This window comes from Oncorhynchus mykiss, chromosome 28 (genome assembly GCF_057628025.1).
Source record: "Oncorhynchus mykiss isolate SJ-2025 chromosome 28, ASM5762802v1, whole genome shotgun sequence".
In the NCBI taxonomy this organism is placed as follows: Eukaryota; Metazoa; Chordata; class Actinopteri; order Salmoniformes; family Salmonidae; genus Oncorhynchus; species Oncorhynchus mykiss.
The window spans coordinates 30691276-30718121 of record NC_143049.1 but is presented as its reverse complement, the minus strand read 5'-3'; the positions used below and the strand labels follow the sequence as shown (position 1 = coordinate 30718121).

Genomic DNA, 26846 nt, shown 5'->3' with positions numbered 1-26846 from the left:
AATGACAATGTATTTTTATTTAAACGGAGCCACATTGAGATTACAAATATTTTACAAGAGACCTGTATACATTATAATAATTAAACTAATTCATTACAAATATTTAATAAAAGCAATCACGCTCAACTACATAGAGGTCCTCAATAAGTTAAACCGCTTGAGAGACGCATCTAACTGCAGTGAACTACAAATTAGGGGCAAAAACACAGATTTTCCCAAATCTGTGGAGACTTAAGGGATCTCTAGTGTTATCCAGTTCTAAGAACGGGTTTGGTAATTTATGATCTTAACTTAATTAATGAAGTAACATATGGAGGGAGTTTCTGTAAGATTGCTTTGTAAATAAATAAAATAGACTTCTCACCGACAGAGGTCCATTCCACATTTTTATACAGACTACAAAGAGTCCTGACATGGCCCCCTGTGATAAAACCGATTGCAGAATGGTAGACTGCGTCCAAGGGTTTTAAAACAATATCACAATAACCAATACAGGGAGAAGTGTTGTTTGAACAATCTTTCTCCTATTGTCAATAGAGGCATGATTTATTTTGATATAAAAAAACTTTGGGATCTTAGCTTCTTAGTCAGATTTTCTATATGCGTTACCAAGGACAACTTGTCATCAATCCAGGCACCAAGGTATTTACAGTGGCAAGAAAAAGCATGTGAACCCTTTGGAAATATCTGGATTTCTGTATAAATTGGTCATAAAATTGTGTCTGATCTTCATCTAGGGTCACAACAATAGACAAACAGTATGCTTAACTAATAACACAAACAATTATACGTTTGTCTTTATTGAACAGTGTAAACATTCACAGTGCAGGGTGGGGAAAGTATGTGAACCCTTGGATTTAATAACTGGTTGACCCTCCTTTGGCAGCAATAACCTCAACCAAATGTTTTCCGTGGTTGCGGATCAGACCTGCACATTGATCAGGAGGATTTTGGACTGTTTCAGTTCAGCAATATTCTTGGGATGTCTGGTGTGAACTGCTCTCGAGGTCATGCCACAGTATTTAAATCGGGTTGAGGTCAGGACTCTGACTGGGCCTCTTCAGAAGGAATATTCTCTTCTGTTGAAGCCATTCTGTTGTTGATTTACTTTGTGTTTTGGGTCGTTGTCCTGTTGCATCACCCAACATCTGTTGTGGTTCAATTGGCAGACAGCCTAACATTTTCCTGAAAAATGTATTGATAAACTTGGACAGCAGTGGCTTCTTCCGTGGTGTCCTCCCATGAACGCCATTCTTGTTAATATCTCGTCAGAGATATTAACATGTTCCAGAGATTTCTTTAAGTCTTTAGCTGACACTCTACGATTCTTCTTTCGGGGCGACAGGTAGCCTAGTGGTTAGAGCATTGGGCCAGTTACTGAAAAGCTACTAGATCGAATCCCCGCGCTAGCAAGGTATAAATCTGTCATTCTGCCGCTGAACAAGGCAGTTAACCCACTTTTCCTAGGCAGTCATTGTAAATAAGAAGTTGTTCTTAACTGACTTACCTGGTTAAATAAATAAAAATGTACCTCATTGAGCATTCTGTGCTGTGCTCTTGCAGTCATCTTTGCAGGACGGCCACTCCTAGGGAGAGTAGCAACAGTGCTGAACTTGATCCATTTATAGACAATTTGTCTTACCGTGGACTGATGAATATCAAGGCTTTTAGAGATACTTTTGTAACCCTTTGCAGCTTTATGCAAGTCAACTATTCTTAATCTTAGGTCTTCTGAGATCTATTTTGTTTGAGGCATGGTTCACATCAGGCAATGCGTCTTGTGATTAAAAAAACTCACATTTTGTGAGTGTTTTTTATAGGGCAAGGCAGGGTAGCCTAGTGGTTAGAGCATTGGACTAGTAACCGAAAGGTTGCAAGTACAAAATCTGTCGTTCTGTTACCTACTGTTCCTAGGCCATCATTGAAAATAAGAATTTGTTCTTAACTGACTTACCTAGTTAAATAAAGGTAAAAAAAATAGGGCAAGGCAGCTCTAACCAACATCTCCAATCTCACCTCATTGATTGGACTTCAGGTTAGCTGACTCCAATTAGCTTTTGGAGAAGTCATTAGCCTAGGGGTTCACATACTTTTTTTCCAACCCTACACTGTGAATATTTATATGATGTATTCAATACAGATAAGAAAAATACAATAATTTGTGTGTTATTAGTTTTAGCCAACTGTTTGTCTATTGTTGTGACTTAGATGAAGATCAGATCAAATTTGATGACCAATTTATGCAGAAATCCAGGTAATTCCAAAGGGTTCCCATACTTTTTACTGCCACTGTATATTGAGAAACAAGCAAAATTAGGCCTCAATTTACAGTGCCTTGCGAAAGTATTCAGCCCCCTTGAACTTTGCAACCTTTTGCCACATTTCAGGCTTCAAACATAAAGATATAAAATTGTATTTTTTTGTGAAGAATCAACAACAAGTGGGACACAATCATGAAGTGGAACGACATTTATTGGATATTTCAAACTTTTTTTAACAAATCAAAAACTGAAAAATTGGGCGTGCAAAATTATTCAGCCCCTTTACTTTCAGTGCAGCAAACTCTCTCCAGAAGTTCAGTGAGGATCTCTGAATGATCCAATGTTGACCTAAATGACTAATGATGATAAATACAATCCACCTGTGTGTAATCAATTCTCCGTATAAATGCACCTGCACTGTGATAGTCTCAGAGGTCCGTTAAAAGCGCAGAGAGCATCATGAAGAACAAGGAACACACCAGGCAGGTCCGAGATACTGTTGTGAAGAAGTTTAAAGCCGGATTTGGATACAAAAATATTTCCCAAGCTTTAAACATCCCTAGGAGCACTGTGCAAGCGATAATATTGAAATGGAAGGAGTATCAGACCACTGCAAATCTACCAAGACCTGGCCGTCCCTCTAAACTTTCAGCTCATACAAGGAGAAGACTGATCAGAGATGCAGCCAAGAGGCCCATGATCACTCTGGATGAACTGCAGAGATCTACAGCTGAGGTGGGAGACTCTGTCCATAGGACAACAATCAGTCGTATATTGCACAAATCTGGCCTTTATGGAAGAGTGGCAAGAAGAAAGACATTTCTTAAAGATATCCATAAAAAGTGTCGTTTAAAGTTTGCCACAAGCCACCTGGGAGACACACCAAACATGTGGAAGAAGGTGCTCTAGTCAGATGAAACCAAAATTGAACTTTTTGGCAACAATGCAAAACGTTATGTTTGGCGTAAAAGCAACACAGCTGAACACACCATCCCCACTGTCAAACATGGTGGTGGCAGCATCATGGTTTGGGCCTGCTTTTCTTCAGCAGGGACAGGGAAGATGGTCAAAATTGATGGGAAGATGGATGGAGCCAAATACAGGACCATTCTGGAAGAAAACCTGATGGAGTCTGCAAAAGACCTGAGACTGGGACGGAGATTTGTCTTCCAACAAGACAATGATCCAAAACATAAAGCAAAATCTACAATGGAATGGTTCAAAAATAAACATATCCAGGTGTTAGAATGGCCAAGTCAAAGTCCAGACCTGAATCCAATCGAGAATCTGTGGAAAGAACTGAAAACTGCTGTTCACAAATGCTCTCCATCCAACCTCACTGAGCTCGAGCTGTTTTGCAAGGAGGAATGGGAAAAAATTTCAGTCTCTCGATGTGCAAAACTGATAGAGACATACCCCAAGCGACTTACAGCTGTAATCGCAGCAAAAGGTGGCGCTACAAAGTATTAACTTAAGGGGGCTGAATAATTTTGCATGCCCAATTTTTCAGTTTTTGATTTGTTAAAGTTTGAAATATCCAATAAATGTCGTTCCACTTCATGATTGTGTCCCACTTGTTGTTGATTCTTCACAAAAAAATACAATTTTATATCTTTATGTTTGAAGCCTGAAATGTGGCAAAAGGTCGCAAAGTTCAAGGGGGCCGAATACTTTCGCAAGGCACTGTATAGTGCAAATATGCAGGTTCTCAGGGTCAACATTTTGTGACCTAGAGAACAGCATGAGCTTAGTTTTACTTGTATTTAACACTAATTTAAGATCTGTAAGTGATTTCTGAATTGAATCAAAGTCATGCTGAAATTCACAAATGGCCTGCTGCACTGAGGTGGCACAGAAATACAAAACTGTGTCATCTGCATAGAGATTAATGTTACAAGTATTAAGTGTTTCCTATGTCATCAATATACAAGGGGAATAATAATGGACCCAAAATCGAACACTGAGGAACACCTTTTTGAATCTTAAGAAATTCAGATTTAACCTGTCAAGATGGCCTGAGTTATGTCGCCAAGATAAATCTGAAACCATAAACAGACTGTATTTCCCAGGGCTATTCCTGATAACTTCTTCAGCAAAACAGAATGATCGACAGTGTCGAAAGCCTTTGACAGGTCAATAAACAAGGCAACACAGCTCATTTTAGCATCCAAGGCATTGACAATATCATTAACAACTAGCGTGGTTGTTGTGGTGGTACTATGCCCAGGCCTAAACCATGATTGGTTTATATTAAGAATCAATTATCAGATTAAAAGGAATGAAGTTGTACATTTACCAAGGATTCATGAATCTTAACTAAACAAGGTAGTCTAGAAATAGGGCCATAATTGTCGATATCAATTATATTCCCACCCTTATGGAGTGGTATGCAGATTTCAATGCTTCTGGAATACTTCCTGATAACAATGTTAAATAAAAAATGTGGGCTACTGAGCCAGCAATAAGGGGAGCTGCACACGTAAACAGACCAGGCTCCAAATGACCAGGCCCTGTGGATGTTTTTTTGTCTGTCTAATGTTAGCAAAGCATCCAGGACTTCTTTATCAGTGAATTTCCCGAAAAGAAAACTCCTGACCAGCATTTTCAGTATCATTCAATAGATTTTCCCCATCAACCTCCAAACTACTATTTTCAAAGCTTTGAAATGCATTCAAATATATAGCCCACCGAGATAAAATTGTGATTAAATGCATTAATGATATAAATTCTGTCAGTAATAGGCAGAAGCTAAATTAATTTCTGGGGGGAGAAAAGAGGAGACACAAACCTTCAGTGATGTAACTGCGTTCCAAAATGTAGCTGAGTTCCCTGTACATTCAGATAGTGTATTAACATAAGAATCTGATTTAGATTTTTTTAACTAATTTAACACATATTCCTCAATTGCCTGAAAGACTGCCAATCTGGGTCCGAGTCTGTGAATCTAGCTTTAGCCCAGGCAGGCATCTGTGTAGGACTTCAGATAGCTCTGGACTGAACCAAGGGCAAGACCTATTTTTAATTCTCAGTTTTTTAAAGGGATCATGTTTATCTACAATACAATTGAAAACATTTGAGAACTTGTTCAGAGCCAACTCTGGGTACTGTATATATGCAATACAATCAAAGTCACCAAAATAAAGGTCACAAAAAAAGCCTGTTCATTGAAATGTTTAAGATTAATATTGTTGATAAAACGAGGTATGGCTCTGGGCATCCATATATCCCTGGCACATACAATAGGACAGTGGTCACTAATATCCAAAGCAAATACTCAATATTTCTCTGGAGTATTTAGCAAATATGAGGTTAATCAAAGGCAATTTTGTAGGGTCCTTATGCATTCGTGCAGTGTGCATGACATGTCCATACAGTAGGTTCATCAGCAAAGCATTTTGAATAGTCAGGTATGACCACCAGCCATATTCTCACAACAATACTGTTAAAAAAAGAAAAAAAGTTAATCAGTTATTTATTCCTATAAAGCCTAAACTGCAGCCTGTTTATTGCCCTGTGGCTGATTGATCGCGGCGTGATCATGTGAAAGATGCGTGATCGGGCGGAGACAAAGTGACGTACTTACGCTAACTGGCCAATAGCCGGCTTTGTCTTGCAGCCTATTCTACAGTACATACTGTGACCTATCCTCCCTCATTGCAGCGATGAACCGATAAGAGATGCGAGCGAGGGTGACTGTAGCAAATACCGATGGATAGAACTGAGAATACACAGAACATGTTAATTTAGAATTCCTCATGTTTTGTAGTTTAACGTACATAGGAATTAAAATAAAACCTGTCCGTTCAAAGAGGGGATTGTACGAAACAGAAGGGTTTGTGTGACGTTAGATGACTAGCTAACGTTGGGCAACTGCAATCAAATCAGTTTTACTGATTTTATAACCGACGTCGCCGATATTACGAAGTGCGCATATCGTCATCCAACCCGGTCTTCCTCATTGACGCAGTCCGAAGAGTGTACTGGTTCGGAGAATGCTAAAGAATGAGTCAAAGGGATACCCTGGTTCATTTGTTTGCCGGAGGGTGAGTTGTTTGTTAGGAATAATGTTAGCTAGTTAACATGACCTGACTGTCGTTTATAGAGTCAAAATAAGCTTGCATAGAGAAAACAATAAATTTTTCCAGACGCGCGTGCATGTAACATTAGCAGCTGTCACTACCTTTGCCATCCTCAGCAGCTAGTTAGCAAATTAGCTCTGTCTTGCAGCATCAAAATAGGCAACCACGGTTTAGCTAGGTAGCCAGGCGCTAGCCACTAGTTTATTACACATCGCATTATTAAATTCGACCGAAAACAGGTTGATATTAGTACACATCACACTCCACAGGGTTCGTGGTTTGCCTTACGACAGATGAGTATGCTCGTGAATGAAGTCCACGACAGTGACGCACGAGCCTTTGTTGTCCTCGAGCAGCCGTTGACCGAGTAGCTATATCGTCGAATATTATGATTACATTTCTTGACACTTTGTGCTTTGGCATACTCCGATAGGCCTTATAAAACACACCATTGAAAGATGGAGAACATGGGTACTGTATATATGCAATGCCTATGCAATGCATCCTCTGTATCAACCACTATTCCCTGTATCAACCACTAACCTACAGCAATATCTACCTTATTTGCCTTCCGAGGTTTTCAATGGACTGGATGAAAAGGTCAGGTCAAAACACAGGTTTGGATTCAATATAGCTAGCTACATCAATCAATCAATTGTGTTTATCAAGCCCTTCTTACATCAACCGTTGTCACAAAGTGCTATACATAAACCCAGCCTAAAACCCCAAACAGCAAGTAATGCAGATGTAGAAGCACGGTGGCTAGGAAAAACTCCCTAGAAAGGCAGGAACCTAGGAAAAAACCTAGAGAGGAACCAGGCTCTGAGGGGTGCCAAGTTGTCTTCTGGTTGTGCCGGGTGGAGCTTATAACAAACAGTACGTGGCCAAGATGTTCAAAAGTTCATAGATGACCAGCAGGGTCACAGTGGTTGTAGAGGGTGCAACAGGTCAGCACCTGAGGAGTAAATGTCAGTTGGCTTTTCGTAGCCGATCAATCGGAGTTAGAGACAGCAGCTGCGTTAGAGTCTAAAACAGCAGGTACTGGACAAGGTAGCACGTTCGGTGAACTGTTCAGGGTTCCATAGCCACGGGCAGAACAGTTGAAACTGTAGCAACAGTAGGTAGGTGGACTGGGGACAGCGGGTAGACTGGGGACAGCAAGGAGTCATCATGCCAGGTAGTCCTCAGGCATGTATTTGACACTCACAGGATAGGCTTGATCTGCATGTCAGTGGAAATATTGTGTTTACACAGTTTACACAGGTGTCCCGGTGATATCGTCAAGTGTCAATGTACAGTAGCTAGCTTATTTTTCATTCTCATTGTAAGAAAAACCCAAAAAGAACATCTGTTGCGACTTTGACCACACTACCGGAGTGTCTGTTTCCGTTCCTGTACATCATTGGCATCTTCTGTGTTAAGGTGATACTGAAGTCATGTTCTACCTTTACTACATTGTAGACTTTCACATTCAATACATTATGTTGACAATGAGGACATTGGAAGGGCTGAAGGGCACCTTGCTGAATTTACATGTTTTTAGTTTTTTTTAAATCAATGTCTGACTGCTCCAAGTAAATTGAGATTGTAGATTTTAATCAATAAGCTTAGTGTCATTGAAAAGCAACCTGTTGGTTATTGGAGCCATTCTCACAATTGGACAAGAATATGCCTACTTGTCATGGAAATCGAATTCTAGTATGGTTTTGGCTCAAGTCTTAGGATAGCCTAACACTAGATAGTTTTTTTTAATATATATTTTTTTTACCTCAGAGAAAGGCTAGATTGATTCCATTGCAGTGCCAGCATATTTTCTTCCTTTTATCTTTTCCCCTTTGTCTTGTTTTCTATCAGCCTCTGGGCAAACTTTAAAAATGTCAACAAGTAAGGCCCATCTTGTCGAACCAGATGTTTTATTTTTTTTAATTTTTTTTTGAGTTCTGAAAACACAATGTTAGGGGCACAAATTTAGTTACTTCAGCGAGAAGCAAATAATGATCTCTAAAGCCCCTTGATGTTCCTCACAACAGGTCTCAAGGCCTGTGTGTCTTGTTTCCTCTCACTGTCTGTTGGTTGTACACACAGGCTCAGGCGCAGGCAGCAGCAGCAGCAGCAACCTGGAACAGCCCCCTGAATCTGGGCCGAAGGTCGCTCTTGCCTGTATTTGGTCCGGTCTTTTGAAAGGCAGCAGCGGTAAACGGCCTCAATCCCAATAACCCCCTTAGCCTTCCCCCTCGTTTTCGAGTGTCCCTTGGTGGGGGAGTGACTCTCAAACGGAGCTACTAGTGTTAGGGAGAGAAATAACCCTAGGTAATGGGACATCGCTATGTCACTCGTGCACAGCAGAAGCCGCCAAAGGATTATTCTAGTGATGCACCGATCGGACATTTTTGCCCGATACCGATATTTACAACTTTAGCGGCCTTTTAAGTATTCTAGTACAGTTAACGAAGTGGTCTAAGGCACTGCGTCTCAGTGCAAGAGGCGTCACTACAGTCCCTGGATCGAATCCAGGCTGTATCACATCCGGCCTTGATTGGGAGTCCCATAGTGCAGCGCACAATTTGCCCAGCGTCGTCATTGTAGATAATAAAGGTTACACATACACTGACCAAATCGTTATTTTGTTGGTATTTACATATGTCCCCATTACCAGTAAAACATAATCAAAAACAATTTCTTTCACTTACTTGCTGTGCTGTTTCGTTGTTTAATTCTCAACCAGGATTTCTATGGAACGCTGTTTGGGTCTTTGTGTGTCAAAAAAGATACACATCAATTAGTATTATTTGAAGTGTCAAATAACACATCTGTTTCAGTAGCTATAGTTAGCTAGCTATGTGTCATCTGAAATAACCCTTATTTATAAGACGTTTCTTATTTGATTAATGGTGGTTGGACACATCTATGTGAAACTAGCCACGATAAAGATTAGCTACAATAGTAGACTTTGCGGTTAGCCTTCATAATAAAAGTATGGCATAATTTAAATGTATTAATTTGAATTACTTTCAATTACATACTTTTATTTTGAAGGCAAACCGCAAATTCCACTATTGTGCCTAATCCTTATTGTGGCTAGATTCACAACAACCCGGTGCGGTCGAGCCTCACTAGACAGATGAAGCGAGCTGGCTGCTTATAATGTTAGCTTTGGCCAACAGGAGCTGACTAGCAATTTATTTAAGTTAAATTTCAATAGGTGAACAACAAGTGGCAACCTAGCTAATACTTACTCACAAGGATTCCTAAAATCATTGCTAAGAATAATAAAATTGACTGCAGTTTCTACTGGTCATTGTTTTCAGGCTGGTTGTATTGGTGCTAGCTAGGTACCAAACTAAAGCTAGCTACTCCAGAAGTTGCGGTCGAACAAATTATGCTTAATTAACAACGTGGTATTGTAAGCACATTGTTCGCGGCTGGCGTTTGCTTGTTTGCAGACTTTTTTTGTACAGCTTTGACAGTGCTACTGTATCTTTTTTTGACACGCAAAGACTCCGTTACTGTGCAACTCCAGTAGGGAAACATCTGAAAAATAGCGCACTTGGTAGTGTGTACCGGTGCTTGATCATCACCCACGACAGAGAATGGTTGATTGTCAAGGGCAATGAATTCTATTATCTTGGCTTTAATGTATTTAGCCTTTTGAGTTGTCTTGCTGAAATTTTGTTACTCTTTCAAATGACTGCTCGATCCACATAGCAGACATTGTTGGCTAGTTTAGGAATGCTGTGTTGCATGTGTCAAGTTCCTTGCAGACAGGCCATGCGTAGCCAATGTGATTAATGGGATATTTATTTTTATCAGGACATTTTCTACCTGCGGGCTGCAATGTTTTTATTTGTTGGCTTTATGTAGGCTATTTTTTTTACATATTGGCAATAGAAGTTCCTTTTAGATTTGTATAATCATTTTAGATATAATTTTGATTTACCACACGACATTGATTTTGAGCGATGAAGACTTATTATAAATGAAACTGTTCCACAAAAATGTATGTATGAAAATCATAACTGGCACACAGATCAGTAGAAATTGTACGATAACTTGACACTCGAAATGGGAAAAGGTTGGTGTAGCTTATTACTGGTAACTTCAGGTAGCAGAAGGAGAGTCGGGAATTTTTTAAAAAGTTTTATTTATTTATATACATTTTTTTTTAAATCAGTGAAATCCCTTCTGGTCACACCATACCCAAACTGTCCGCAGGCAAATTGATTTCGTCCCCCTACACCAAACGCGATCATGACACGTAGATTAAATTATAAAAACAAACTCTGAACCATTTATATTAATTTGGGGACAGGTCGAAAAGCATTAAACATTTATGGGAATTTAGCTAGCTAGCTTGCAGTTGCTAGCTAATTTGTCCTGGGATATTGAGTTATTTTACCTGAAATGCACAAGGTCCTCTACTCCGAAAATAAATCGACACACAAAACGGTCAAATGAATCGTTTCTTGTCATCTGTACTAGAGGTCGACCGATTAATCGGAATGGCCGATTAATTAGGGCCAATTTCAAGTTTTCATAACAATCGGAAATCGGTATTTTTTTGGGGGGGCGATTTGCCGGTTTTTTTTTATTATTATTTATTATTATTATTTTTATACCTTTAACTAGGCAAGTCAATTAAATACACATTCAAATTTTCAATGACGGTGGGTTAACTGCCTCGTTCGGAGCAAAACGACAGATTTTCACCTTGTCAGCTCGGGTGATCCAATCTTGCACCCTTACAGTTAACCTGTCCAACGCAATAACGACCTGCCTCTCTCTCGTTGCACTCCACAAGGAGACTGACTGCCTGTTACGGCGAATGCAGTAAGCCAAGGTAAGTTGCTAGCTAGCATGAGTAACGCTGCTTCGATGGTGGCTGTTGTCGTTGTGTTGCTGGTTCGAGCCCAGGGAGGAGCAAGGAGAGGGACGGAAGCTATACTGTTACACTGGCAATGCTAAAGGGCCTATAAGAACATCCAATAGTCAAAGGTTAATGAAATACAAATGGTATAAAGGGAAATAGTCCTATAATTTCTATAATAACTACAACCTAAAACTTCTTACCTGGGAATATTGAAGACGTTAAAAGGAACCACCAGCTTTCATATGTTTTCATGTTCTGAGCAAGGAACTGAAACGTTAGCTTTCTTACATAGCACATATTGCACTTTTACTTCTCCAACACTTTGTTTTTGCATTATTTAAACCAAATTGAACGTGTTTCATTATTTACTTGAGGCTAAATTGATTTTATTGATGTATTATATTAAATAAAGTGTTCATTCAGTATTGTTGTAATTGTCATTATTACAAATAAATAAATAAAAAATTGGCCATTTAATCGGTATCTGCATTTTTGGTCCTCCAATAATCGGAATCGGCGTTGAAAAATCATAATCGGTCGACCTCTAATCTCTACTCCTTCCAGGCTTTTTCTTCTTTGGACATTTTTTGGCGATTGGCATCTAACTTTCATAGTTACCACGACGACCGACCGAACTCAGTTCATCTTTCAATCACTGGGGATAGCGCCAAAAAGGCAGTGCTAACTCTGCTGCAGGGCCAGCTATCCCTGGGCTAAGGTTGATGCTAGCTCACATTAGAATGTGCAAGTACGAACACTCTCTTAGGCCCGGGCTAAAATCTCCCTTAGCCCCGGGCTAAGGAGCAGTGTGATTGCGCCCAAAGAGTATGTGTTCTACACAGCCCATGTTGAGGTTCATTGACAAATATTATTTGAAAGCGGAGGTGGGAAAGCCTGTAGCCTAGCAACCGCCTGTAAAAAAGCCTGTAGCCGAGTAAATCCAGTTCAGTCTCCGCAGGTTACCACTGTTTGTCTGTATTTACAGTTGCACGTTTTATGTTCACCTCCAGTTGCGTAGTCTGTATTCTTTATCTGGCCCAGATCCAGCTGCTGCTAGCAGGGAGCTCAATGAAAATCAACCTAGTTGTTTCCAGAAATATCAGGTCTAGATGTGGGTGGGTCTTTCCCTACTTCTCAACAGCATTGTTGGACCTTTCCTCAATGAAGTCAACGGTGAATGATCACCATTAAAACTTAAGAGGTGTTATGGCCATTTTAGCATCAAAAAAGAATCAAAGTATAAATACATCATCCCCCTTGGTGTTTTTCCTATTTTGTTACATTACAACCTGTAATTTAAATGTATTTTTATTTGGATTCCATGTAATGGGCATGCACAAATAGTCCAAATTGGTGAAGTGAAAGAAATTACTTAAATAAAAATATTTTTAAAATAATAGAAAATTGGAAAGTGGTGCGTGCATATGTATTCACCCCCTTTTCTATGAAGCCCCTAAATAAGACCTGGTGCAACGAATTACCTTCAAAGTCACAATTAGTTAAATAAAGTCCACCTGTGTGCAATCGAAGTGTCACATGATGTGTGGTTATAAAAAAGTCTAAATATTTCTGTTACATTGCACAGCCTTCAATGTTATGTCATAATTATGTAAAATTCTGGCAAATTATTTCGTAACGAGCCAGGCCGCCCAAACTGCTGCATATACCCAGACTCTGCGTGCAATGGACGCAAGAGAAGTGACACAATTTCCCTAGTTAATATTGCCTGCTAACATGAATTTCTTTTAACTGAATATCCAGGTTTTAAAAATATATATACTTCTGTGTATTGATTTTAAGAAAGGCATTGATGTTTATGGTTAGGTACATTCGTGCAACGATTGTGCTTTTGTCACGAATGTGCTTTTGTTAAATCATCCCCTGTTTGGCGAGGTAGGCTGTGATTCCATGATAAATTAACAGGCACCTCATTTGATTATGTTCAAAGCAGGACAAGCTAGTTAACCTAGTAATATCATCAACCATGTGTAGTTTAGTGATTGTGAAGATTGATTGATTGTTTTTTATAAGATAAGTTTAATGCTAGCTAGCATCTTACCTTGGCTCCTTGCTGCACTTGCTTAACAAGTGGTCAGTGTAATCGGCGTACAAAAAAGCCGATTTCCGATTGTGGCTAGATGTGCCAAGCTTATAGAGACATACCCCAAGAGACTTGCAGCTGTAATAGCTGCAAAAAGTGGCTCTACAAAGTATTGGGGGGGGTGAATAGTTATGCACGCTCAAGTTTTCTTGTTTGTAACGTAACAATGTGGAAAAAGTGAAGGTCTGAATACTTTCTGAATGCACTGTATCTACTTCCCCAGAGTCAGATGAACTCGTGAATACTATTGTATGTCTCTCTGTCCAGTATAAAGGAATTTAGAGAGAGTTTCGCAAGCCAATGCTATTGAGCGTTAGCCCAATGGTTGGAAGTCTATGGGTATCTACTAGCATGCTAGCTTCTGTGATATCTGAGAAAATCGGGGTGTTACATTTGCCCAGTTTTACTTAAATGCCGGCTCTCCGCTACTTATTTGCATTGTAATTTATTTGTTTAATTTCATACTTATTTGATCTATTTGGTATTTGGTAGCCTATTCAAATGTGGATTATACTTGTTATAGTCGTATTATTTTGCATTCCTTTTCGCTAGTCAACAAAGCGCAAGTTTGATAGGCCTGTTCGCTTTATATAAAACATAATTTGTTTAATGTGATTGATAGCTTTGAAATAAATGCACTGTTCATAATAGCTATTCAAAATACATTTGTTTGTGACAACTCTTGACAAATCATTTATTTTTTGTTCCCGTTGATCAAAAACACCACTGTGGGAGCTTATTTAGGCTGATGCCAAGTGTGCAATTCAAGGATATGAATAAACACTTCGACAATAAAATAAATGTTAGGTGATAAGTTTAATTTACACAGGTAACCTTTACTGCCACGTTAATTGACCGTAGCCTAATATAGGCCAATATTATTGGCTGATTGGTTTGCAAGGAGGGATTTTCCGGCGGCACACTTAGTTTTTTTCCTAAGGCTTTGGTCAGGTGGACGGCAGAAACTTCCAAACTGATTATTCTCTTGCAAAAATGTTCTCCCATTACCATACCATGTTTTTATTTTGGCTATTCACAAACAACACACAACTTTCCGAGAACTCGGTTACTGGCCTCCTAGATAAATTGCATTATGTTAATAACAGGCTACCTACCTACGACATGTTTATTGAAATAGGCTATGGGAATAGGTAGGTCATTTGGTATTTCGCCCAGCTGTGCGCTGCCCGACTCCAGCGGTGCCAGTCAAGTTCAAATAGGCTAAACTATCGTCTGTCAAATAACGATGACGGTCAAACATTGTTGATTTCCAATTGTACCATTATCACCCAGTTTATTTATTTAGTTATATATATTACAACACAAGTAATTAAGACAAGAAAAACAAGATTCAGTGTTGCGGTAAAGAGTGAAATGACAAAATGCAATTTAATAATTTAACTTAAAATATATTTGCTTTCAGTGTCTTACTCAGGCCATTTCATCAGGTGAGCAATGTAAAAAATAATACATAGATTTAGTTTATTTTTGGGACTTTGAAAACTGTTGCTGTAATGAGAATTTTTGTGTTGGAAATTGTGGTAAAAAGCATATCTGGTCAATAAACAATTATGAAATGGATAAATACAGATCCTAATCTTAGTGATCTGAGAGCAATTATGGGGTTTCTTGTTTTTGTAAAAATAATAATAAACAGCCTTGTGTACTCTGGCTATTCTGACCTGCTTGTCTTCCTCCCATCCTATTTCTTTCTCTCAACCCATCTAGGTGTGGGGGAACAGTGGGTGCTATTCTGACTTGTCCACTGGAAGTGGTAAAGACCAGACTACAGTCCTCTCATGTCACCTTCTACATCTCTGAGGTGCAGCTCAGCACCGTCAACGGGGCCAGTGTGGCCCGCATGGCCCCCCCGGGACCCCTCCACTGCCTCAAGTAAGTTCACTAACACACAGGGGTCACAGAGAATAGTCTACACATTCCATTGTTTGGACAGGGTTTGTTGGGTCACCGTTTCAGGAAGACTAGAAGTTTCTCTCCACGTTTCACTCAAGGCCCCCTCCAGTATCTCACATGCCCTTTTGACACTTAACACCCAATGAGTCAAAGATGAGTTTCTGTAGAAAAGTGTTGTCAGACAAACGTCTTGACTTTTCCTTTTTAATGGTCATGAAGAGGTTGTCTTTTTATTGTCCTCTAAGGTTAAAGTTTACTCTTCCACCCCCCCAAAAGGCAACAACAGTTTGTCATAGCAAAGCAAGACTGTCATAATAGACTACGGTCTGGGAATCTTGCTTTGCATTTCAGCATTTTGATTGCATCAATATGGTTCTCCCACACATATTGAACCACATAGTGGGGTTCTATAATCTCAGATTGGGGATGTAGTTTAGCAGTCATCATTGCTAAGGCTGAAATATCCCTTATCATATTGGACAAGTACAAGTTGTTCTATAGCATACTTAAATCTGCATCACTCACTTGTAAAAATAGAATGAGAACAGGGCATACTGTGGTTCTGTTTTGGTTTGCTGTGGAACTACCCACGTAAGTATCGTAGAGGGCAACTTTCTCCTTTGCCTTAGTTTTTTAAAACATTTAGTCTATACCACTGCAATGTGACTATTCCGACTCCTTCCTATCCTCCATATTGCTAAGGGAAAACATTAACCCCTTAATCTTCTCCTTTCGTATTGCTCTGTAAAAGCTCTCTGCTTATCGGACTAGAATAGAGGCTGAAATACATAGAGGACAAGGAAATAGACACGTTGTTCTTTGCAGCTGTTATTGTAATGTGGACAGTGGCACAGTGAATGAATGTCCCTCATACCAACAGCTGTTTAGATGCCCTCACCTTAAACAATTTCCACACCACGGGGCCAGGATGCACAACCAGTTTCATAATTGGCGTAGTAAAGGGAGCAAAAAGCTAGGGCTGGCACAGTAATCTGGTAACCAACGATTATGGACAAAGACCGTCATGACATTTAAAATACCTGTTTTAATACAAAACAATATATATTTTCAAGTCGACAAACTACCCAACAGCAGTAAAGTAAAAGTAAGCCTGGTTCACATCTAACAGCCATTGTTTATTTTTTTGAATAAGGCAAGAGGAGACATGAATATCCAGTTTTAGAATTTTGTGTGTGGAATGAACAGCTGACTGAAGATGGCCAGACATGCGGTTGACTCCATTTCCGCGGTAACATGGACTCTTTATGACGTGATGAAATTGTTGCTTCTTGTTTTAGCAAGGTGTTGTGGCAAATGTGTGTGTGTGTGAGTATTTTTAAATATTTTTTTTAAATTAATTTTATAATAAGTCTGCAAAGCAACAATATTGAAAAAGTGAAGGGTGGAATACTTTCTGAATGCACTGTATCATGAAATACATGCACCCAATGGCTTACCAAGAACAGGGCCCAATCTGACAGACATATCTTCAAGCCATCCCCTCTACTAGCTGTCAGCTTAGCTAAACAGTAAACACAGGACACCTCCCCCTGCAGCACATACAGTCTGGAGATGAGAAAATATGCATATTTTTGGGCTATTTAACTGATGACCATGGTCATATAACGATGACCATGGTCATTTGGCTGACAAATAACCGTCATCCAAAGTTCCTTGACTCACAGCCCTACATACAGTTAGAGGGGTAATACCAAATACATTGGGCCATAGACCTTGTAGTTGTATGGGCATATAACTTTCTTCACAAGGTCTGTTCAACAAATCTTGACCATCCAAACATACTCTTTTTAGACAAAATTAGGTGTCTCAAATTTTCAGTTAATATATTAATCTTGACTTCAACTAGTTATGTACAGTTGAAGTCGGAAGTTTACATGCATTTAAACTCAGTTTTTCACAATTCCTGACATTTAATCCTAGTAACAATTCCCTGTCTTAGGTCAGCTAGGATCACCACTTTATTTGAAGAATGTGAAATGTCAGAATAATAGTGTAGAGTGATTTATTTCAGCTTTTATTTCTTTCATCACATTCCCAGTGGGTCAGAAGTTTACATACACTCAACTAGTATTTTGTAGCATTGCCTTGTTTAAATTGTTTAACTTGGGTCAAATGTTTCGGGTAGCCTTCCACAAGCTTCCCACAATAAGTTGGGTGAATTTTGGCCCATTCCTCCTGACAGAGCTGGTGTAACTGAGTCAGGTTTGTAGGCCTCCTTGCTTCACACACTTTTTCTATAGGATTGAGGTCAGGGCTTTGTGATGGTCACTCCAATGCCTTGACTTTGTTGTCCTTAAACCATTTTGCCGCGATGTCGGAAGTATGCTTGGGGTCATTGTCCATTTGGAAGACCCATTTGCAACCAAGCTTTAACTTCCTGACTGATGTCTTGATGTTGCTTCTTCAATATATCCACATAATTTTACCTCATGATTCCATCTATTTTGTGAAGTGGACCAGTCCCTCCTACAGCAAAGCACCCCCACAACATGATGATGCCACCCCCGTGCTTCACGGTTGGGATGGTGTTCTTCGACTTGCAAGCCTCCCCCTTTTTCCTCCAAACATAATGATGGTGTGCATACACTTGTGTGTATAAGGTAGTTGTTGTGAAATTGTTAGGTTAGATTACGCGTTGCTTATTACTGCATTGTCGGAACTAGAAGCACAAGCATTTCGCTACACTCGCATTAACATCTGCTAACCATGTGTACGTGACAAATAAGATTTGATTTGGTCATTATGGCCAAACAGTTCTTTTTTTGTTTCATCAGACCAGACAACATTTCTCCAAAAAGTATGATCTTTGTCCTCATTTGCAGTTGCAAACCATAGTCTGGCTTTTTTTATTGCGGTTTTGAAGCAGTGGCTTCTTCCTTGCTGAGCGGCCATTCAGGTTATGTCGATATAGGACTCATTTTTACTGTGGATATAGATACTTTTGTACCTGTTTCCTCCAGCGTTTTCACAAGGTCCTTTGCTGTTGTTCTGTGATTGATTTGCACCTTTCACACCATAGTACGTTCATCTCTAGGAGACAATGTGTCTCCTTCCTGAGAGGTATGACGGCTGCGTGGTCCCATGGTGTTTGTACTTGCGTACTATTGTTTGTACAGATGAACGTTGTACCTTCAGGCATTTGGAAATTGCTCCCAAGGATGAACCACACTTGTAAACCTCCACATTTTTTGTTGTTGTTGAGGTCTTAGCTGATTTCTTTTGATTTTCCAATGATGTCAAGCAAAGAGGCACTGAGTTTGAAGGTAGGCCTTGAAATACATCCACAGGTACACCTCCGATTGACTCAAATGCCTATCAGAAGCTTCTAAAGCCATGACATAATTTTCTGGAATTTTCCAAGCTGTTTAAAGGCACAGTCAACTTAGTGTATGTAAACTTCTGACCCACTGGAATTGTGATACATTGAAATAATCTGTCTGTTAACAATTGTTGGAAAAAAGTAGAAAGTAGATGTCCTAACCGACTTGCCAAAACTATAGTTTGTTAACAGGAAATTTGTGTAGTCATTTGAAAACAAAACAGTTTTAATGACTCCAACTTAAGTGTATGTAAACTTCTCACTTCAACTGTATCATCAATTGCCTCATCACAGTAAAAGCCAGGTCATTGATTAGATACAAAGATTTCCCTTCTAGTGAAATATCGATGAAGCTACTTGTTTTTCTACATTTTAAACCTTAAGTCAGGTTTTGGCTGAAGGCTTCGTTCTGTTGGATCACCGCTCTGCTGCAGTGTTCTTGGGCCTGCCCCCCCCCCCCCCTTTTCTCCATCAGTCAATCACCATGCTTTTGCCCTGGAAGCACTAACTGAAACCCAACACCACCACTAAGCAGCACAGGGAGAGGAAAACAACTTGCAGAAGTGGGTCACCACCGACTGCAGCGTCGGCCAAATCGCATTTAGAACAGAGTAGCTCTGTATGAGCAGTCCTGACTGCGTAGTAGACTGAATTCGCAGTTGAATTTAGAGGCCTTAATCCTTGAATTGAAGCTTAGCTCTGTCGCTGCTTTGAATATCTCCATGAATGAAGTTAATGGTGGAATAACCTTGGGTGACACTAAACAGCATGAACCCCATCAGCCATTACCATGTTACGTAGAGCAGCTCATTGCATTGCTGACCTTTTTATAATTCACATTTACATGTTAGTCATTTTGCAGACGCTCTTATCCAGAGTGACTTACAGCAGCAATTAGGGTTAAGTGCCTTGCTCAACGGCACAACAGATTTTCACCTAGTGTACTCAGGGATTTGAACCAGAGACTGTTCGGTTTCTGGCCCAATGTTCTTAATCGCTACTCTACCAGCCGTCCTAATAACGAGGCCTGCTGTCTTACCTGGGGCTAACTGGTCGGGAGGCCACCTAACCCTAGCTGACTGAGCCAGATCGTTGTATGTGAATAGACACCGGCTGGAAAAGCGGTTTTAACCAAACAGCATTCAGGATTAAAACAACACACTGTATTAAAAAAAAAGGTCACATACACAAATGCTGAAATCCATCATCTAATGTAATGCATCATCAGCTAGCTATATTGATCTGTTTTGACACTTTTGGTTCCTTTCATCCATCTTGCAAAAACACAGTATCAGGAAATGTACCATAAATGCATCTGTTTATTACTGTATTAGTCGCCAATGGACAAGTTTATGCAATGGTCGATGTGCTATGGTCATGGCAGACTGATTATCCTCATTGGCACTAGCCTACTATCTTGATAGCCATCTTTTCTTATGTTTCAGCATATCAGTAATCAACACTTTGCGCTATGCTAGCTATTCATACACCTCTTCCTCTCTCCCTCAACAGGTTGATACTGGAGAAGGAGGGACCGCGCTCGCTGTTCAGAGGCCTTGGGCCCAACCTGGTGGGTGTGGCTCCTTCCAGGTATGACCTCCCTTGCTGTGCAGTAATTTGTCCTGTTGTGGCTTCTGCTAGCATTTTCTTGTCTTTCTGTGTAGGCTACTTTATGAAGTTTTTTCCTGGCTTCAGATGTAAAGGGGTGTGGCTAGGAAACCTAGATTTATTTTGTATTTGGTTTTCCATTATTTGACCTTGACAATAGCAATTCCTTTTTGTAACCACATCGGAGGACGACACAATTACCACAATTTTACATAATCTCCCCCCCCCCAAATGAATTTCTGCAGTTTAATTGCCAGTAAAATTCCATTCCCTCCCTGTCTTCATCTTCCATCTCCACAGGGGCATTATTCACACTCCCTAGTGGTAGAACCCAGACTGAAATGACTGTTCTGAGTGTTAGCCCTATTACGCAACAGTAGCCTCCTGGTCCAGTCTGTTAATCACAGAGTATCGGCTGTCCACCGGGTCATGGCTAGAAGGGATACAGCTTTTGTCAAATTAACAACAGATTTGACTTTGCGTAGCAGGTTATTCAAATTAGGTTGTTAGGAAAAGGGTTGGGGTTAGCTAAAATGCAAAAAATGTGCTTTGTCAATTTTCTTTGAGTATCTTTGAGTATCTGAATTTCTCTTTCCTTCTCTGTATGTAGATCATCACTCTCGTTCTGCTAGTCTGGTCCTCTGTGAGGCGTTAAATGCCCTTGACGGTCTTCCCTGTTTCCGTCTGTGTGTGTGTGACAGGGATTTCCGTTAGGAAAATGTGAAGCCGAACAACATGCCCGGAAAGATTTAAATTTACCAGCCATTTGAGAAATGTACCGGAGCCGTCTGCGTTGCGTGCATAACCCATTAGGGCATCCACCCACGGTGCTCAGAATAACAGACATCACATTTACACTGTGGTAATACATCTGAACAGAACATGCAACTACTGGGATGAAGCAGACAATAAAACTGAATTTTCAAACATTTGCCAAAAATGCCATTCTAAACAGCACACTTGGAAATACACGATTCAAACAGTGCACCTGCAGAGGTTCCATGACTTAGAAAGAGGGGGAATCTAAAGATCCAACAACTAGGATGGGTTGTTAGTGACGAGGGTTGTGACTTCGGCTTCTGGACAATGAAATAATGTTGATATGAAAACCAATAGAACAGGAGAAAAATGGCATAGTGGTGGGTCCAATAGGGAAGTAAATGGAAATGCATTTGCCAAAATTATATAATTACTCCTGTCTATACAGAAATAGAATAATTCAAAATACTTCACCAGAAAGAATGACTTCGCCACAGAGGAATCGAGGATCATTCGTTTCTTAATTTTTTTGTTGTTGTGGATTGTTTCAAGTTACAAGCTCATAGGCCTATGCTTATTTGAGAAGCTGACAATTTGGGCAGTGCGTGAGGCAATAGGCCTAGTTGATTATTGCTTTCAGTGAAAACCATCTAAAAAATATGTGACTATAATGTGTCTTGGGTATAATTTCAAAAATGTTGAGACGAGGAAGAAGAGTGGTGTGTGGTGACTATATAGGCAAGTCTCTCCAGAATGGTTCAGCGGTCTCCCTCTTATTTTGCATTCGTTGTGTGAATTGTTTGCCCTTTTTGGTTTTATCAATTCCCTATTACATACAAACGTACGTGGGCATCGGCTCGTCGAACGTCTCATTCCAAAGTCCTGGACATTAACATGGAGTTGGTCCCCCCCTACTTTGCTGCTATAAGTTTCCACTCTTCTGAGAAGGCTTTCCACTAAATGTTGGAACATTGCTGCGGGGACTTGCTTCTATTCAGCTACAAGAGCATTCGTGAGATGGGCCACTGATGTTGGGCGATTAGACCTGGCTCGCAGTCGGCGTTCCAATTCATCCCAAAGGTGTTTGTTGAGGTCCGGGCTCTGTGCAGGCCAGTCAAGTTCTAACACACCAATCTCGACAAACCATTTCTGCATGGACCTCGCTTTGTGCATATGGGCATTGTCATGCTGAAACAGGAAATGGCCTGGCCTGCCACAAAGTTGGAAGCACAGAATCACCTAGACTATCATTGTATGTAGCGTTAAGATTTCCCTTCACTGAAACTAAGGGGCCTAGCCCGAACCTAACTTTATAGTTGGCACTATACATTGGGTCAGGTTGTGTTCTCCTGACATCCGCCAATCCCAGATTCATCTTGTCGGACTGCCAGATGGTAAAGTGATATATCATTCCAGAGAACGTGTTTCCACTGCTCCAGAGTCCATAGGTGGCAAGCATTACACCACTCCAGCCGACGCTTGGCACTGCGCATGGTGCACTATGCACTTCAGCACTCGGCGGTCCAGTTCTGTGAGCTTTTGTAGCCTACCACTTCGCGGCTGAGCCGTTGTTGCTTTGAGCCGTTTCTAATTCACAATAACAGAACTTACAGTTTACCGAGGAAGCTCTAGCAGGGCAGAAATTTGACGAACTGACTTGTTGGAAAGGTGCTATTCTATGACGGTGCCACGTTAAGTCACTGAGCTTAACGGGGCAACGTAAGTAAGGCCGTTCTAATACCAATGTTTGTCTATGGAGATTGCATGGCAGTGTGCTCAATTTTATACACCTGTCAGCAATGGATCTGGCTGAAATAGCCGAATCCACTGATATGCTGCCTGGAAATGTAGGAAAGTGTTGTTTTTTAAGCATCCTTTTCTATTTTTTCTATTTATTGCAAATGATAATATATAGAAATTGTTCCTCACACTAAGCTATTTGAAAAATCTTTACAACAATCTCCCTCTATAGGCCTACTGCTGCGTTCCATACGCTCATTTCTTTAGCCGTATATGTGACCATATGGCATAGGCTGATGTCGCAGTAATTTACTTTTAACCAAGGGTTGGAACCGGTTCAAGGACAGAACCAAAAACTGGAAAATAATGAAATTGTTTGAAGAAAAGAACCCTAACCTAAAACGAGGGTGATCTATACTCTTCCCGGAACAGAACCGTTATTTTAGAAGCATATGAACCAGTTAACTTTATTTTACATTCCCACAGAAATTGCAACAAAGCGCCTATGCCAAGCCCTCTGTCACTCAAACTTATGCCACGTTCACGTGCTAGTCGGAACTTGAAAACTTGAAACGCAGTACGTGTATAACTACAACCAACTAACGATAACCAACGTCTGCCTGCCAGTTCGAAGTGTGTGTGGGTTACCTCCCGCTCTGTTCTGAAGCATAGGTTGCTGTAGCCTACTGACGATGTTATAAGTGTAATTCAGAAATTAGGGAGAGATGTTTTAATTACACAAATTATGGATCTAGTTTAATGCTAGTTAAGGATACTATAGTTATCACGTTTCACATTGGATTTATTAACTACAAAAAGGTAAGATGTTTTTAATTCTAGTGCTACTCCGCACGCACAGGCTTGTTGACTAGCTAGCTAATGTTTGCTCTGGTCCAACATTAAACCAACTCGGAAGCCCAAATTTATTCAAAGCTCTTCCATAGAAGCGGCTCCTCTGTAGGTATAATTCTGTGGGCCTAATTCTGATCATGCACGTCATAACAAGGATGCCCAGTGCTTCAAGGCAAGCTTCTTCCATCCTCTCTCGTGCTCTCCTCACCCTCAATTTCAGTTGCATCTCTCGGCCTACACTGTACCTGGCGTGTGTGTGTGTGTGTGTGTGTGTGTGTGTGTTTGTCTTTCATTATGATTAAACCATACTGTTATGGCAAAATACAATTTTGCTCTTAACGACTTACCTATACCGATTAAATCGCTTACCCGCTCCACAGCAAGCTACTCCATCCGCACTGATTGATGTAATTTAATGTTGAGCTCAATGTAATTATTATTTTTAAATAGGAACAGAAAGGAACGACATAAACCAATACTTTGGACCGGTAGGGTGGATAACGAGGAGGGAGGGGAGAGGTAGGGAGGAAAGCGAGGAGGACGAGGAAAGCGAGGAGGACGAGGAAAGCGAGGAGGACGAGGAAAGCGAGGAGGACGAGGAAAGCGAGGAGGACGAGGAAAGCGAGGAGGACGAGGAAAGCGAGGAGGACGAGGAAAGCGAGGAGGGCGAGGAGGGCGAGGAGGGCGAGGAGGGCGAGGAAAGCGAGGGGGACGAGGGGAGGGAGGGGGAGGGAGGAAGACGAGGAAAGCGAGGAGGACGGGGGGAGGGAGGAAAGTGAGGAGGACGAGGGGAGGGAGGAGGACGGGGGGAGGGAGGAGGACGAGGAGGACGAGGGAGGAAAGCGAGGAGGACGAGGGAGGGGAGGGAGGAAAGCGAGGAGGGAGGAGGACGAGGACCGGTAGGGAGGGGGGATAACGAGGAGGGAGGGGAGAGGTAGGGAGGAAAGCGAGGAGGATGAGAGGAGAACGAGGAAAGCGAGGAGAACGAGGAGGACGAGAGGAGAACGAGGAAAGCGAGGAGAACGAGGAAAGCGAGGAGAAAGCGAGGAGAACGAGGAAAGCGAGGAGAAAGCGAGGAGAACGAGGAAAGCGAGGAGAAAGCGAGGAGAACGAGGAAAGCGAGGAGAAAGCGAGGAGAACGAGGAAAGCGAGGAGAAAGCGAGGAGAACGAGGAAAGCGAGGAGGAAGAGAGGAGAACGAGGAAAGCGAGGAGGACGAGAGGAGAACGAGGAAAGCGAGGAGGACGAGAGGAGAACGAGGAAAGCGAGGAGGACGAGAGGAGAACGAGGAAAGCGAGGAGGACGAGAGGAGAACGAGGAAAGCGAGGAGGACGAGAGGAGAACGAGGAAAGCGAGGAGGACGAGAGGAGAACGAGGAAAGCGAGGAGGACGAGAGGAGAACGAGGAAAGCGAGGAGGACGAGAGGAGAACGAGGAAAGCGAGGAGGACGAGAGGAGAACGAGGAAAGCGAGGAGGACGAGAGGAGAACGAGGAAAGCGAGGAGGACGAGAGGAGAACGAGGAAAGCGAGGAGGACGAGAGGAGAACGAGGAAAGCGAGGAGGACGAGAGGAGAACGAGGAAAGCGAGGAGGACGAGAGGAGAACGAGGAGGACGAGAGGAGAACGAGGAGGACGAGAGGAGAACGAGAAGGACGAGAGGAGAACGAGGAAAGCGAGGAGGATGAGAGGAGAATGAGGAAAGCGAGGAGGACGAGAGGAGAACGAGGAAAGCGAGGAGGACGAGAGGAGAACGAGGAAAGCGAGGAGGACGAGAGGAGAACGAGGAAAGCGAGGAGGACGAGAGGAGAACGAGGAAAGCGAGGAGGACGAGGAAAGCGAGGAGGACGAGGAAAGCGAGGAGGACGAGAGGAGGACGAGGAAAGCGAGGAGAACGAGGAGGACGAGGAAAGCGAGGAGGACGAGAGGAGGACGAGGAAAGAGAGGAGGACGAGGAAAGCGAGGACGAGAGGAGGACGAGGAAAGCGAGGAGGACGAGAGGAGGACGAGGAAAGCGAGGAGGACGAGAGGAGGACGAGGAAAGCGAGGAAAGCGAGGAGGACGAGGAAAGCGAGGAGGACGAGAGGAGGACGAGGAAAGAGAGGAGGACGAGGAAAGAGAGGAGGACGAGGAAAGAGAGGAGGACGAGGAAAGCGAGGACGAGAGGAGGACGAGGAAAGCGAGGAGGACGAGAGGAGGACGAGGAAAGCGAGGAGGACGAGAGGAGGACGAGGAAAGCGAGGAGGACGAGAGGAGGACGAGGAAAGCGAGGAGGACGAGAGGAGGACGAGGAAAGCGAGGAGGACGAGGAAAGCGAGGAGGACGAGGAAAGTGAGGAGGACGAGAGGAGGACGAGGAAAGCGAGGAGGACGAGAGGAGGACGAGGAAAGCGAGGAGGACGAGAGGAGGACGAGGAAAGAGAGGAGGACGAGGAAAGCGAGGACGAGAGGAGGACGAGGAAAGCGAGGAGGACGAGAGGAGGACGAGGAAAGCGAGGAAAGCGAGGAGGACGAGGAAAGCGAGGAGGACGAGAGGAGGACGAGGAAAGAGAGGAGGACGAGGAAAGAGAGGAGGACGAGGAAAGCGAGGACGAGAGGAGGACGAGGAAAGCGAGGAGGACGAGAGGAGGACGAGGAAAGCGAGGAGGACGAGAGGAGGACGAGGAAAGCGAGGAGGACGAGAGGAGGACGAGGAAAGCGAGGAGGACGAGAGGAGGACGAGGAAAGCGAGGAAAGCGAGGAGGACGAGGAAAGCGACGAGGACGAGGAAAGCGACGAGGACGAGAGGAGGACGAGGAAAGCGACGAGGACGAGAGGAGGACGAGGAAAGCGACGAGGACGAGAGGAGGACGAGGAAAGCGACGAGGACGAGAGGAGGACGAGGAAAGCGACGAGGACGAGAGGAGGACGAGGAAAGCGAGGAGGACGAGGAAAGCGAGGAGGACGAGGAAAGCGACGAGGACGAGGAAAGCGACGAGGACGAGAGGAGGACGAGGAAAGCGACGAGGACGAGAGGAGGACGAGGAAAGCGACGAGGACGAGAGGAGGACGAGGAAAGCGAGGAGGACGAGAGGAGGACGAGGAAAGCGAGGAGGACGAGGGGAGGGAGGAAAGCGAGGAGGACGAGGGTAGGGAGGAAAGCGAGGAGGACGAGGGGAGGGAGGAGGACGAGGGGAGGGAGGAGGACGAGGGGAGGCGAGGAGGACGAGGGGAGGGGAGGAGGACGAGGGGAGGGAGGAGGACGAGGGGAGGCGAGGAGGACGAGGGGAGGGAGGAGGACAAGGGAGGGAGGGAAGCGAGGGGGGGAGGGTAGCGAGGAGGGGAGGGAGG

The 26846-nt window shown here is 42.5% G+C and overlaps 1 protein-coding gene across 2 annotated transcripts in view; it reads left to right on the top strand.

Annotated features, from left to right (window-relative positions):
- The window catches only part of slc25a36a (solute carrier family 25 member 36a), a 50726-nt gene that overhangs the window by 7189 nt on the left and 16691 nt on the right, over positions 1-26846 (top strand). Inside the window, exons 1-3 of one of the 2 annotated variants that reach the window (XM_021589785.3) lie at positions 5868-6304; positions 15037-15201; positions 20075-20152. In XM_021589785.3, coding sequence (XP_021445460.1) covers positions 6264-6304; positions 15037-15201; positions 20075-20152 — 284 coding nt within the window. In that variant the 5' untranslated portion in view covers positions 5868-6263. Of the gene's footprint in view, positions 1-5867; positions 6305-15036; positions 15202-20074; positions 20153-26846 lie in introns of those variants that run through there. The other variant, XM_090225023.1, reaches the window with a different exon arrangement.